This window comes from Gallinula chloropus (assembly GCF_964237585.1).
Source record: "Gallinula chloropus genome assembly, chromosome: 1".
NCBI classification, from domain to species: Eukaryota; Metazoa; Chordata; class Aves; order Gruiformes; family Rallidae; genus Gallinula; species Gallinula chloropus.
In genome coordinates this window covers 154499008-154514944 of record NC_140085.1, presented here as the reverse complement: position 1 = coordinate 154514944, position 15937 = coordinate 154499008, and the positions used below count along the sequence as shown (strand labels likewise).

Here is a 15937-nt window from a genome sequence, read left to right as displayed (position 1 = left end):
GGGCCCTCCCGTGCCTCCCCGGCTCGGCTCGGCCCCGCGGAGAGCCTCAGGGCATCCCCGGGCGGGGGGCGGTTGCCGGGGCTGTGGCTCTGGCTCTGGCTCTCTGCAGAGAGGAAAGCCGAGGCTCCTGGGCTGTCTGTTGGCCGGCCGGCGGTCGGTTGCAGCGCTGCGCTTGACCGGCTTTTGACAAGGTTTTTCACGTACTGGAAGCCGGAGGAACGGTCTGGAACGGGCAGCTGGCTGGGCGGCGGGGCTCCCTCCCCAGCCCAGCCCCCGCCGCCGTATTGGTGGCTGCCGTGGTGCATTGATAGAGCACGCGTGGGTCCTGTAACGATCGCTCGAGCGAGTCCAGAGAAGGGCAACCAGGCTGGTGAAGGGGCTGGAGGGAACATCGTGTGAGGAGCGGCAGAGGGAGCTGGGGGTGTTTAGCCTGGAGAAGAGGAGGCTGAGGGGAGACCTTATCACTGCCTGCAACTACCTGAAGGGAGGTTGTAGAGAGGTGGGTGATGGTCTCTTCAGCCAGGTGACAGGAGACAGGACCAGGGGAAATGGCACAAAGCTGTGCCAGGGCAGGGTCAGATTGGATATTAGGAAAAAATTCTTCACTGAAAGAGTTGTGAGGGCCTGGAACAGGCTGCCCAGGGATGTGGTTGAGTCACCATCCCTGGATGTGTTTAAAAGATGGGTAGATGAGGTACTTAGCGATACGGTTTAGCATAGGACAGGAATGGTTGGACTTGATCTTAAGGGTCTTTTCCAACCTAGTGATTCTGTGATTGTTGGGTTTTGTTTTGTTATTTCTTCCAGGTTTTTCTCTCTCTCAAAGCAGCTGAGAAAGGACAATGGGAGTTCAAGGGCTTTGGAAGCTGCTTGAATGCACTGGGAGACCTATAAACCCAGAAACGCTAGAGGGAAAAATTCTTGCTGTTGGTATCCTTTAAAAGTACAGCCAAGGAATCAAGTTTGTGGAGGAGATTATTATAACTGTTTCACTTATTTCTACATGATTATTGTATTTAGTTTCTGGGTTTTTTTTTTTTCCTCCATTTTAAATCCTGAAGATATCTTTATACATAGTTTCTTTATGTTTACAGTGTGTGGAATGCCAAGACTCTTAATAGGATCCTTATGCAAATGTTGAGTCATGGGATTTTGCGCTTTATTAATAAATGTGCTGCTGTCACAGCAGATTAAAAAGTTGTAAATACATTTGCTTCAACTTTCCTATCATACATGCTTGGTTAAACACTTGAAAGATGTGGAAAGGAGTTATCTTTCTCAAGTATTTATAAAAATAACTGGGGAGGTACTACATGCTGCATGGTTGGTTCAACTCTGCTTTTTGTCCAGGGTGTTGGGGTACAAAAATTTATTTTTTTCCTGAAGTTCATAAGTATTTGGAATACCCTTAGCTTTGATAAGCCAAGCCTGGAGCAGTGGGCAAAAGCCACATAGTCCAATATGTGTATTAATACGGTGTATGTGTAAGATAGCACACTGTTTTTCCTCTTAACGGTTCTTTAAGATATCAGCATTTGGCTGAACCAAGCAATAAAGGGAGCCAGGGATCGGGGTGGCAATTCTGTACAGAACGCTCACCTCCTCACTCTGTTTCATCGACTCTGCAAGCTGCTGTTTTTCCGGATTCGGCCTGTCTTTGTTTTTGATGGAGAGGCACCTCTTCTGAAGAGACAGACCTTGGTAAGTACCTTTGCTGAGTCATTTTTACTGAAAGAGTTGTGGGGGCCTGGAACAGGCTGCCCAGGGAGGGGGGGGTTGAATCACCTTCCCTGGATGTGTTTAAAAGATGGGTAGATGAGGTACTTTAGGGATATGGTTTAGCATAGGACGGGTCTTGATGATCTTAAAGGTCTTTTCCAACCTTGTGATTCTGTGATTATGGTGCAAAATGGGATGTATACCTGCCAACAGCAGGTAGCTGTCTTCAGTTTCCTTCTCATTCCGCTTGTGATTCTGAGCTATGAGGATGGAGAGCTTGAAGTACAGGTGTTCTTTGCAGTCAGTCCCAGCCTTGGTTAGCTGTCAGGGCATGCAACTCCCTTTCGATATCTTCATGGTTGAGTTGCATAGAAATCAGATTGCAGAGAGGTAGGTAATAGCAAGAGCCTGAGTCTTGCTTTGGAATTGACCTGAACACAACTCTTGCAAGCATTTGTACCCAGAGGCTGAAAGCTGCTCCTGAGACCCACAGAGGAAACTGGCAGAGATTTAGAGGATGTAAAGGCTGTCCCCCCATTGGTGTAGGATGAGTTAGGAGTTGCTCATAGACTCAGCATACAGAGTTATAACAGTAATTCACTGGATACGTATCTTCAGCATCCAGCAAAATCTCACTGGTTTTAATCTTATTTTCACAGGCTAAGCGAAGGCAAAGGAAGGAAATAGCTGTCACTGATTCCAGGAAGACTACAGAGAAGCTCCTGAAAACGTTTTTGAAGAGACAAGTCATCAAAACTGCGCTTAAGGGCAAAAGGCAAGAATAAAGATTACTTTCCCCTTATTTGTAAGTGGCAGGTTAAGTTTTTATGTGGCTAATAATTAATCACTGATGTATGGGTTTTTTTCTCTCCATAAGCAATGAAGCTTTCCCCAGTATTACACAAGTTCGAAGAGAAGAAATTGATATGTATGTGTTGCCTTCTTTAGAGGAAGAAGAGAAGAACAGGTAAGTAGAATTCAGAAAAATAGCTGACATGGCTATAATGAACTCAGATAAAAGTCAGACCACATTTTTCTTTTATGCTGCTGAAAGGCCTTTGACCCATGAGCCTCCATAATATATAAAGTATATTTCTTTATATTTAATTTTAATTCAGCTTCTTTTTGTAGAGTTTGGTTTATAGCTCTAGATGCAGAAGCATTCTAGTTATTTATGGGAAAGTAACAGAAGCTTTCAGCCCACAGTTAGATTTCTATATTGGATTCATGTTTAAGGATCACAGTGCCGCTTCAGTCTCCGTGGCCATGTGTACATGACTAAATGGAACTGATTTTTCAAGCTTGGGTAGCTGGTGTGTGGCAGCTCCATTACAGTTTGCATCCCCGTCATCCAGCAGCATAGATGTGTTCAGCAGGAGCAGACTTTCTATGTACTTGTCAAACTTGTGACATCTTCCTATATAACACTAAATAGGAATATAGAGCTGTCTGTTAGGTTACTTTTTGCACATCTTTATATATACTTTTATATATTGTAAATGATGACCAGATAAGAATCAGGTAATGGTTTAAACAGCAACAGTTGTCTCAGTTTAGTTTTAACTGAGATAAGGCTGACTTCTTGCACTCTGTTCAGATCTTTGGGACTTGTGAATGTATTTGTATGTGTATTTGTGTGTGTACTTTGATGCTTGTTAGTGAATGTTTGTGCTTACTGATGAAGGGATGACTAATGTCTTTTTGCTTAAAATAGGAACTTTATTTTCTTAGGTAAACACTTCTTTCTCTTTATGATTTTTTTTTTAAGCTCAGAAGAGGAAGATGAAAAAGAATGGGAAGTGAGAATGACCCAAAAACAGATATTGCAGGTAAGTGCATCCTAATTCCCCTGTTACTGTGAACAGTCCTCTCAGGTGCTATGCTAAAAAGACAAACAAAAGGGTTAAAAGAAAGTGAAAGTATAGGTCTTACTATAGCATTACTTATCAGGCAAACAAGTTACCTTTAAGTAGTCTATGATTTCCTACTAATGAGGAAATACAAATGTAACTTTCTCCACTAGCACACAGCTGAATAGGAATGTCTTATGGTATATGTATTTTTTTTTTCATTTTGACTACTTTCTCTGGACATGTGAAGAATAAATCGTTATTTTGTAACAATATAAGTGAAATGTGTGCACTGTGCACATGTTTATGAACATGTAAGACAGTTTATTTAACAAAATTCTGATGTTTCTCCGAATATGAATTCATGTTGAAGCCCTTCAGTCCTTGAGTGTTCTCTTCTGATATGATGGTCTCATGGAAAGAAAAGAAGTATAGAACCTAAGAAAGTGGCACAGTGAATCACCAAATTATCTCTAGTTCCATCAAAGGAAAAAAAAACCCACCCAAAACAACTTCAACAACTCTTGGGAATACTGTTTATTTTTGAAGTAGCTTGCATTTATAAGGAGAACACCTTTGGAAGGATAAAACCAGACTAGCTGAGGCTATAGGACCTGCTTCTGTGATTTATACTAATTTTGCTGTTGGTTTGTTAGGGGTTTTTTTAAAGAATAACCCCAAGATTCTTTGTATTGTGTAGTTACCTTTTTTCATAACTGTTTTCTTCACAGTATAAGGAGTAACAACAAGGATTTCCTGTGGGGGTGTTTTGTTGTTTGGAATGATACCCTAAGTGTTTTATGGTTCTTGCAGTGCTGTAACATCAAATACATGTTTATGCTGTTTTCTATCTTTATAGGAAGAGTTATGTGAAAACCCTCATTCTGTAGATATTGAATCAGAAGATTTCAACAAGCTGCCTCCAGAAATAAAACACGAGATCTTGACTGATATGAAAGAATTTACCAAGCGAAAAAGAACATTATTTGAAGCGATGCCAGAGGTAATATTCGAGTTAATTTTCAGAATGGAGCTATGCCATTAATGCAGACAGTTCTACATAATGGTATCACGTCTGGAAAGCTTTACCCCCAGGTCTATTTAAGAAGAGATTTTAGGTTGGGGTGGAGGGAAAGCCTAATGAGATAACAACTCTTAACAGGACCTTCCCATGTGTCTGTCCAGAGTCCCGTCTCTTGATTTCTACTGAAATTTGCAGAGATACTTCAGTTTGGCAAGAATGCAAAAAAAAAAAAACATGCTGTGTCTTAGGCTTCATCAGCATTAGACCCAAGATCTAGATTGCAGAACATACTGCTGGTGTGGGTACACCAGGCAGAACAAACGCCCCTTGGATTTTATATCTCACATCATTGAGTTTTTGCGTTTAGCCAGCGTTGAGAGCTGCATAATGGTACCTTTTAGAACCCTTGTGGATTACCAGGCTGGTGTTGCTGCTGCTTGGGAGTGTAGCAGTCCGTAAAACATGTTAAATGCTTAAAGGAAACTCCTAAAAGGCTCTTCAGAGAGTGGTAAATGAACCCGCTTAAAAGGTGCTGCTGGTGGCATTTTATTTAAATTGACTTGTTTGTGGGTGTTTTGTTTTGTTTGTTTGTTTTTTTTAAGGAGTCCAACGACTTTTCCCAGTACCAGCTTAGGGGTTTGCTTAAGAAAAGCAACCTCAACCGGTGCATAGAAAACGTGCAAAAAGAACTGAACCAACAGCAGTCGGGTGAAATCCAAACGCAGTATGAAAATGAAGGTGGTTTTGTGAAAGAAGTGGAATCCAGGAAGGTAGTCTCTGAAGATACTTCTCACTATATCCTAATAAAGGGTACGTTGGGTCTTACTTTTGTCAAATCCCTTGTTTGGTGTGTGCAGTCTGCAGCTGTCAGTTTTAAGAAAAGCCAGAGTATTGCTCACAGGTGCGTGTAGGCAGCACTTTGTGTGAGATGTGCATTGCTGTTGAATGTAATTAACTGTGATCTGGACATGCATCAAACAGGTTTATTAATCCTTCACATGATTTTGTTCGTTATGTAAAATGGAATGTTAATGTAAAGACTTCTTTTCTTTTTTAATAACAGAAAAACTTTCTTTCAGGTATTCAAGCAAAAGAAGTGACAGGTAGAGACCTGGAAACTACTGCAGGACCCTCATCAAAAATGCCTGAATTCGCTAAATTGGATAAAAGCAATGAACCTTCCAGTAATGCAAAGCCAGTTGGGTCTGACAAGTTGCAGACAGAGAAAGATGATCATGTGGTGACAGCACCACCCTCTCCTCGGACTTTGCTTGCTATCCAGGCAGCTATGGTGGGAAGCAGCTCGGAAGAGGAGCTGGGTGATGAATATACAGGACGACTGAACGTGGACCGGTCTGTAACAGTGGAAGGCGGGGTGTCTCCAAGAACACTGCGCGCAATAGAGCAAGTTCTGAGTGACGATGATAAAAGGGAGGGTGTTGTTACTGTTAGAGCTGATAGAGTGCTACCAGAAAGATCTGAAGTGAAGGATTTACTGCTTAGTAGCTCAGATGAGGAAGATCAGATTCTTGAAGTTAAGGAGGCCAAAAAGTTACCTGTATCTACAATTCATTCATCAAACCAGGTGATTGTGCACAGTGCTGAATTTAAGCCAAAGAGTCAGGCATTGGAAAAAAATCACATTACATCCAAGGACATTAGTTTATCCAGAGCTGAAAATTATTCTTGTGTTGACAATACTGGAAAAGGCAAAGACGATGTAAGGAAAGAAGAAGATTATTCCAAAATAGAGTTAAATTCTTTGGGAGACAAGGATACGAATTTGTGCGTGCAGAAGCCAAGCTGTTCTCCTGTACAAACTAATATAGGGGCTTTGATTCATGCTGAAAAAACAGACCTTTCTAAAAATGAGGAAAACTTGAACATTGAAAATACAGATGAAATAAATTTGCAAACGGAAGAGAATGAAAATGCAGATGAAATAATTTTGCAAACGGAAGAGAATGTATCTGAGGTACAAAAAGATAATGGATTTTTTCCAGAAACAGAAGGTCCTGAGGAGGAAAGAGAACAGATAGTGCAGTCTGAAGACAGTGATTCTGACGGTATGTGCTTTATGATTGTGTGAAAATATAAGAAAATTTGACCTTAATGTATTTGTCATCACTTAGCATTAACCTTCTGTCTTAGTAAGAAGCTTTTCAAAATGCCTCTGTTCCTGCATGTGTAGGAGATGGGAAGAAAATCTGAGCTATGTTTTCCCCTTAGTGTTGTGTTTTATCATTGAAACCTGAATATAAAACACAGAGTCAGGAAAGTGTGCTGGTTTGTATGTTGAACTTAACTGGAGTATTAATGGTCAACCACTTGGTTTCTGTAGTTACATGATGCTTTATATCTATTTGCTGCATACAGGAAAAAAAAATAAAATTACTGCCCAAGTTAAAAATGTGTAAAAATACTTTTTAAAGAAACAGCATGAAGTTGAAATCTTTATTTTCCTTTAACAGGAAGCTTTGTTGAAGTGGATACTGAAATCAGTAATGAGGCTGAGCTTCCTACTAAAGATGATGAAAAGCTGGGTGGTGAAGCAACGCTTCCAGAAGTGGAGACAGGCAGACGTGATACTGTCACACAGGACTCGCTGAAGGAGTCTGATGAAGAGCAGTTGGAGTCTGATGAAGAGCAGTTGACAAACGATCAGAATGTTGAAAGAGAAGAGGATGGTAAAGAGACTGTGGATGAGTGGCAAGACATCAGTTTGGTAACTCCTTATTACTTGCTTCGGACTGATAATGAGGTGCTCTGTCCCCAGGAAGTTTTTTAAGGAAAACTTTTGGAGGACTTCTCAGAGTTTCATTGCTTTCTCATCTATGTAACTAATTCTATTGTAACTGATTTTTCTTTAAGCATGGTGGTGGACCATAGTCTCTCTGAAATCAGAAGGCAGCTTCAAAGTTTTAGCACTCAGAATAGACCTATCTCTGGTCTTAAAAACTTACTGCATTTAGAAGCTATGACAATTTCCACATGTGAATTAATGGAGCACATACTACTAGAATAATTATAGCTGGAGACTTAGTGCTTTACTTAACTAAGTATACCTGAATTGTTGAAATAATGAAAGCCTTGTTTTATTTCTTAGGAAGAACTAGAAGAATTGGAGAATGACCTTTCTGCTGAGCAGAATATGCTTCAGGCTCAAAAACAGCAACAGGAACGTGTTGCTGCTTCTGTAACAGGACAGATGTTCTTGGAAAGCCAGGTAGGATTTGTTGAATCATTCTGATTTGGTGTAGCCTGATGTGGTCCCCCCATCACCCAGTCAAACATTTTCCCCAAAACTCTTAATTTTCCTTAATTATAAGCCACTTTTTTTCTTAGGAGGTTGTTTTCTTCAGTCTGCTTGATTTACACTATTGAAAGTGTTGATATACTCTTGAATTCCAGCTTTAAAAGTAACTGTTATAACTTCATAAAAGAAAAAAATATTTATACATCAACTTTTTTTAAAGCACCAAATCTTTAAGGTTGGGACAGTTTGATCTTTGCTTGTTGTTGTGAAAACTGCAAATTGGTTGAAAGAAATAATAGGAAGTTACGTTCAGAAGCATGGAATTAATGCAATCTGGGTGTTAGGTAAATTGGGATCTTTTTCTGAGGGATTAAAACTTGAAAGTTTACAAGACGTCCACATGGTAACCCAGGTCTATGCCCCAGGTAACTGATTGTGTAGAATCTCACCAGTAATACCTGCTGAACCGTCTAAGTGCTCCTTCAATTGCTCCTGCATTAACCATTTAAAGGTTAATGCAGCCTGATGCAGGGACTGTTTGCATTACAATGTGTTGGAGTTAAGGTATGCGTAATATAGTAGACAAGTGATAGTGATAGTGTTTACGATGTGATAAACTTACTCTAACAACTTAATTGTGAAAAATATAAATATTTTTTTTCATAAAAGGGATAATTTAGTCTTAAATGCTTGAAATGGTTTCCTTTGTTAAATATTTGCTCATGGTTATTTCTTTAGAGGATTTTTTTCTTTTAAAGGCCAGTTGATACTGCGTGCCATATAATGGCACGTACTCTATTATGGTTGTAAGTCATTTGACCTTGTGCTTTTGCTCTTTACGACAGTAAAAGCTTTAAGTCTTGAGACTGACTTTGTCAGGGTACAAAAGCCAAATGCAGTGAGAAAAAAAACCCCGTGTGTATGTGGGGATACGTGTGTGCACATCAAACCTATATATAATGAATTTTACACCTCAGCTTTTGCAGTGGCTGTTACATCCAACTTGGGACCAGGACAGTAAATGGAAAGCATAGTTTCTGGAGACGATAGAATACAGAACTGTGTAACTAACACAAGCCTGTAAACCTAGTGTGTGTGGGATATTTAACTGAGAGTAAATGCATCAAAACACACACACACATATATATTTTTAACCTCCATTTTTCTTCCATGGAGGCCACATACCTAATTGTAGTGCACAGACTTCTCTCCATGTTATGGAAAGCACAATACTTAGTATACTTGAGTAATTAAGGCACCTTAGTTATGTAACCTGCATAGTAATAGTGTGATCAAGTAGTGCTTGACTTATGGTGGCACTACCTGCCTGAGATGATTAGGTGGGGTTTCCCCCATGACTTGACTGTGCTTGGCGCTGCTCAGCAGAAATTAAGATTTGTTGCCAGTATTAAACACCTTCCCCAGCGTGACTCAAGCCCTTCCGAGCCAAGCAGAAGTATCCGATGGAAGCCCATTCTTTGGGAGGGATATTAACTGTTTCCTCTCCGTCCCACAGGAGCTGCTCCGCCTGTTCGGCGTGCCGTACGTGGAGGCGCCGATGGAGGCGGAGGCGCAGTGTGCTATACTGGACCTTATGGATCAGACCTCCGGGACCATCACTGACGACAGCGACGTTTGGCTGTTTGGCGCTCGACACGTTTACAAAAACTTCTTCAGCCAAAACAAATACGTGGAATATTATCAGTATGTTGATTTTCAGAACCAGCTAGGTAAGCCTCAGGTGCTGGTTTGTTAAAATACGGTCTTTAGTAAGACTTGACTGCCACGTGTCTGTTTTTAAAGCTGTATTTTCTGCAGAATTCTGTGTGCCTGTCATTACAACACCTGATCTTTGGTGAGTCTCTAAAGACGTTCAGTTGGGTTGCTGGTTTTACTGCCAGATGACCCCCCCTGAATTTGCAGGCACCTGCATTTGATGCACTGAGGTAGTGTGACGATCATCAAGGCTAGATCTATGAACTATGGTACCAGTTTCTGGGTAAAGGTCAGCATAACTTTTCTGATATGGTGGGGAAGTTATATACTGATGTTATCAGATTTGTAGTCTTCTGGAAACTAGAGTTAATTTTGGCCATACTGATACATAATGTATTAGAAGAGGATCTGGTATATGTGTATGCTCTGTAAAAGGGTTTTTGTTTAGTTAATACTGACAGCTTTTTTCGCTTTCAGATTGCTCTTGTACCAGCCTGATGAAATTGTTGCTAATTATGTTGAACTCAAACTGGTGCATTAGGGAAAACAGGAGCCAATTCTAACTTTTTCTTATGACTGGTTTTAGGCAAAACTCTTTAAAAATCAATTTTGATGTTTTCAAAGTTGAGAGAGGCTATAGACATTGAAATAATATTTTAATGTCTTCAGCATGTAAAATTTCACAACATTTTTATGTGTGAAAAACACATCTTTGGTTTCTTTTCCCAGCAAATTGTATGAAATATCTGCTTCCACTATGTACCCCTATTCAGGTGCTACTGTAGCTCACTTGGGAAGGATTGCTGTGGAAGCATGTATGTGATTTTTAGCTGGTTTAATAAAAAAGAACTTTGATTTCTTGGGGAAAAATAATCACCATTGGTCTTCATGTCACATTCCTCTGCAGTCTTGTACTCTCACACCTTCTCCATGCATTGCACAATGCTTGTTTCTTAACAGTTGATGGATATCATGACCAGCATGCTGATAGTCTTGCCTTGTGTGCTTAGACACACATCCTTCCTTTTCTCCACTGGGTTTTTTTTGGGTTTCTTGTTTTAATTTTATTTTTTAAAATCTAAACTCCTGAAGCTAGTCAATGAAAATAGGTATGTTTGTCTCAGATCTTATAGTGTACCAGGTAGGAGTGGTCAGCTGAGTTTTTCCTTCTTTCTGGTTGTTTTGTGGATTATTTTTTTTTTTCTCCTTCTTGACTCCAGTAGCACAGAGCAAAAGGCTTCCAGTTTGGGAAGACTTCTAAGAAGCAGAGGAGTTGATATTAGGGTCTAGAATTCAAATTGAATGTTTTTATTCCTGATGTGGGGTTTATTAAACTTGGGTCAACATTAGATGACAACAAGGCAGTATCTGAAGAAATAGGTGTAAAATAATACCTCTTACCTCTTGGAAACCCAGAATTTAGTCTTTACATTGGAACTTTTTTAATTTTGACAAGATGTGTTTTCCAGAGTAGCACAAGTACTGGTGCTTGAGCTAGTGGTAACATATTGGCACTGCTTCAGAATATAATTTAGCGAAGTCTGATGTTGAATTCAATGTAATCTTACAGAGTTAATGCCTTTCTGTTCCCTTTATCACCTGAAAGGGTGAAAAGAACCGTGTGATTGTTTAAATTGTAAGAGAACAGATGCTGAACCCGCTGGGTTTATTTGGTCTGTGCACTTCCTTTCACAGGGCTGGATCGAAACAAGTTAATCAATTTGGCGTACTTGCTGGGAAGTGACTACACGGACGGCATCCCAAACGTGGGCTGTGTGACAGCCATGGAGATTTTAAATGAATTTCCTGGGCATGGCTTGGAACCTCTCTTAAAATTCACGTATGCTTCATCATGTTTTGGGGTGGTTTTTTTTTCTCCATGTTTCTCCATATTATGATTATTAGTGAATATACTTTTCTGTTGCTTAAGCGTACAGTGTGACATCTGGCCATCATCAAAGTTAACTGTAAAATACGTGGCTCTGTTATCTCACTGTTTGAAATGGCAGGTAAATAAGGTGGCACGTGGATACAGCAATTGCAGTGAGGCTAAAGAAGACAGTAGAACAGCTGTAGAACTGTGTGACTGCTGCTGAGTTCATTGCAGAGCTGGAGAGAGGAGGTTGTTTCCCCCTGAGCTTGTGAGAAGGTGCTGTAGCTTGCTCGTAGAGAAAGAGAGACTTGATGAGTTGAGAAATGGATGACCTGGAGAGAGACAGACAGGTAGGCTGTGGGGAAGAGCAAGGCTTGAAGAGGGCTGAGCCAGTTGTATTAGCAATGGCAAGAATGGTTAGTTTTGTTTTGGTGTGTGGGTTAGTTTTGGGTTTGGATTTTTTTGACCAAAAGTTGATCATTATGCGTGGAACATCTTTCCCATGTCAGGCTGGATTTAGGGCTTTCCAGATTCAGGAACTTCTGGCAGCTTACGGGGAATCCAGGTGATGTTTGCTACTGTGGCTTAGAATGGCTGTGTTTACTTGTACACGTTTTGTCTTTTCTGCTTTCAGATTGTTTGTCCCTTGGGCCATTTTTATTTGGTGATTCCCTACCTCATCTCATGTAGCAACTGAAATAGGGATGCTAATTAAGGCTATTGAAATAAGCATGGTGGCTTTTTAATACTCCAAACTTTATTTTATGGGGGGAAATTAATACTATCCTCTTTTTCAGTGAGTGGTGGAATGAGGCTCAGAAGAATAAGAAATTGAGACCTAATCCACATGATACCAAAGTCAAGAAGAAGCTGCGTGAGCTGCAGCTTTCTGCAGGTTTCCCAAATCCAGCAGTGGCAGAAGCATACCTGAAGCCTGTTGTGGATGAGACAAGGAGTTCGTTCATTTGGGGGAAGCCTGATACAGAGAAGATCAGAGAATATCCTTTTGCTATATGGCAGGACTTGTTAGATAAAATACTTGGAATAAAGTTCATAAAGTTTGTTGATGAGTCAGTAATGGAGTGTCAAATTCTTAACATCTCATCGATGTGAGGTGCCCCCCTGCCCATCTGCATGCACTGCTGCTCTGGAACGGAAGGGAATGCAGCCATTCATGTGTGGCATTCAGGGCTCCTCTGTCCTCCTTGGACAGTAGGTGGCTTCACTTTGCATGCAGAGAGTCTTGTACCTGGACTGGCTAGTTCCTTCTGATGTTACTTTTCTCTAGTTGCTGTGCCTGTGTCTAGACTTAGAGCGGGATTGTTTGCACACTTCTGATGCATGCTGCCCAAATAAGTTCCAGAACCTAGTCAGAAGTAGTGATGCAGACCACGCTTCATCCGTAGTTACTCACTGTGTTTCTTGCAATAATGCCTGTTTCTTTCACAGATCACAGCTTGAGTTGCAGTGAATTGTTGAAAAGTAGGTGGCAACATATGCAGAGCGATGCTTAAACAATGATTTAAACAGCAAATGAAACTTCCAGTGTGTGCAAATGTGAAAATAAAGGTTACTTACAGGTGTAGTGTTTTGTGGCAGTACTGTGTAGCCAAAATGAGCTCTGTCCTCACTGAGACATGCTTTTGGGCACGCTGATACTACAGCAGCATGATTAAGATACGTAACGTAATGCTGGTGCCAACCACGTAAGGCAACCATAACAACTTGGAATATTTTCTCAGGCTTTGTAGAAGCAGCTTTGAGGTAGAATGACTTTCCTGCAGATGTTGTTTATTTGTGGAATTTTCATTTTAGGTGTTTACAAAATACTAACCATAACCAGTTTGTAAAGTTCCTTAACTCTCTGCACGTTCTGTCAGGATCACTTTGGCTGGACTCGGACGAAGATAGATGAAATCCTTCTGCCTGTGATGAAACAGCTGAACTTGCAGCAGGTAAAGTATAAAACTCTGTACAGTTTAAGGGTGCCTGGGAAATTGTAGGACAAGTATTTTAGAATGAACAGCAAGGCTTTAAAATAAATTTCTCAGAAACTGGCACTTGGCCGTATTTTTTTTTAATCTTAACTCATATATTTTTAAAAAGTTACTGAATTTCTCTGGACTTCATTTCTGTATGATTTGGGTGTGCTGTGAGGCACACATGTAATTTCAGTTGTTGGTTTTAAATTTTGTTATCTATCCAGCAGCTATCTCGAGCCCAGGTTGCGTATTGTTCTGGATGTAGCTAAAACTACAGGTACCTCAAGCACCTTTAGTAGATTTAATGAAGGGTGTGCTGTCCCTAAAAATTATTCATAAACGTGCCCACCCCTGAGATTTTGATGAAGTGAGTCTGACTGATACTCTGCATATCCTTCGAAGAGGAGTGCAGGCTGAACTGCTGGGAAAATGCCCAGCAAGAATAGGACTCTAATTTCCAAATAAACATCCCGTCAACTTTAGTAAAACTTAAAAGTGAACCGTGGTGCTTGCTGTGATACTGTGAAAGTCACTGGTAAAACTGATCCCCTGAGGTCAGACTCTTTTCTCCTGTTGCCATAAGCAATATACGTATGTGGCCTCAACCTGGGTTCTAGGTTCTCTCTATCACTCAGAGGAGTGAAATGTATGAAAACCCATAGTTAGATCCATGGACTTTCAGGCTGAACTGGAGATGTCCGTTTCCTTAACGCTTTAGGGACAAGCCTAGGTTAGTCTGGACAGCAAGCCTAGCTGTGGTTGAGTAGCACAAGTATGCTGCGTGAGGCTGCTTCTAGCTCTGCTTTCGAATCTCTGTGCTGTAGCAGCATGTGTTACATTGAGCTTGAGTCCAATGACCGCGTTGTGTTGCAGTAGCATATGCAGATACAGAGTGCACTTAACAGCATTTGCTTAGTAAACAGTCTGTTGTTTTAACAGCTTGAAGCTAAGGATGTGTTGGTGAGGGTGTACTTAAGAGCGCTACAGAGATTCTCTGTGTAAGGGTTGAAAATAGCAACGTATGTCTCAGCAGCAGCAGGATGTTTATAAACTTTCACTGGGGTTTGCTTATTTAATTTCTGCAAAGGTGGTTGTTGCATAACTGCAACTATAATAATCCACCTTATTGTTTGCATCTGTTTGCCATGTGTGTTAATTTCATTGTTCCTTGATCTTGTCTTAATTTGGGACACTTTGTAACATAGCTACAATAACTGAATTCCCACCCCAAAAAAGAAATCCAAAGGTGTTTCTCTTGTCTCGTTTTTGGTAGACTCAGCTCCGGATCGATTCGTTCTTCAGACTAGCACAGCATGAAAAACTGGCCATTAAAAGCCAGCGGCTGCGCAGAGCCGTGACTTGTCTGAAGAGAAAGGAGAAAGAAGAAGCTGATGAGATTGCTGAGGCTACTGCTGTTATGGAGATTGAACTGAAACAGCACGAGGAAAGGAAAGGAGGAGGTCCTGCAGGCTGTGCAAATCATCAAGCCCTGGTAAAAGAAGTCCAAAGTGGAAAGAGAAGAAAAGACTCAGATTCCAAGAAAGAACAAGGTGGTTTTATTGGGAATCTGCATCTTTCAGAAACTTCTAGTGACTCCTCAGTAGAGGAATCGGAAAGCAGAGATTTAGGCAAGAGCAAAAGGAGGAAAAAAGTCTCTGCAATGGAGACAGCAGGCCATAAAGAGATAACGGGGTGTAGTAGCTCGAGTGATGAAGAGGAAGAACTGGGAAATGTAGTCATGGTGACAGCCAAACCTGTGTTTGAGGGCAGAAAGAAGAAATCACAGAGTAAGAGAAGAATAAAGAAGAAAAAGTCTTAACAAAGTCTTAATGAGAGACTGTGTGTGCAGTTTTTATGACCTAAGCTTTGTAAGTATTCAAATGAATTTTTGATAAAAAGAAATAAATTATTCCTATTTGTCATGTATTTTGTGTCCAGGACTTAGAAGGGTTTTTAAACAATGTAAAATAGTTGTTGAACACTTATCAAGTCCAATCAAGGTCCGAGTATCTCTTTGAGATTTTACGTTTTGCGATGTTAAAATCAAGACAAAACGTGGTGTCCTTTGGTTTACATTCTAACTGAGGTGAGAGCGCTGTTATATCATGTGCACACTGTTACATCCTTAATTTCAAGCTTAAATGCTGTCCAGGTTGCAGCAGGGATGGAGCTAATTTTCTTCCCAGCAGTGGGTGGAATGCTGTGTCTGGGAGTTGGGATGAGAGCAGTGCTGATAGCACACTGATGTTTTCAGTTGTTGCCAGTCAAGGACTTTTCAGCTTCTCATAGTGCCCTGCCAACAAGAAGGTGGGGGGCACCCAAGTAGCTGGAAGGGGACACAGCCAGGGCAGCTGCCCCAAACTGGCTAAAGGCATAATCCATACCATGTGACATCATCTTCTGCATAGAAAACTGGGGCTGGCTACGAGGCGGTACAGCTCAGGAACTAGCTGACATTGGCTTCGGGTGAAACTGTACTGTTCATCGTTGTGTATTCTTTTTATCATTGTTTATTCT

At 40.8% G+C, this 15937-nt stretch overlaps 1 protein-coding gene across 1 annotated transcript; it reads left to right on the top strand.

Annotated features, from left to right (window-relative positions):
* Positions 1-842: 842 nt before the first annotated feature.
* LOC311193361 (DNA excision repair protein ERCC-5-like) lies at positions 843-15937 on the top strand (the record flags this gene model as incomplete). Its single annotated transcript, XM_084266154.1, has 15 exons — positions 843-930; positions 1526-1701; positions 2379-2494; positions 2597-2686; positions 3488-3548; positions 4429-4572; positions 5196-5403; positions 5673-6659; positions 7065-7318; positions 7700-7819; positions 9366-9579; positions 11261-11405; positions 12236-12436; positions 13309-13393; positions 14694-15937. The coding sequence occupies 15 exons, from the start codon at positions 843-845 to the stop codon at positions 15237-15239; spliced, it is 3435 nt and encodes a 1144-aa protein (XP_084122280.1). The 3' UTR covers positions 15240-15937.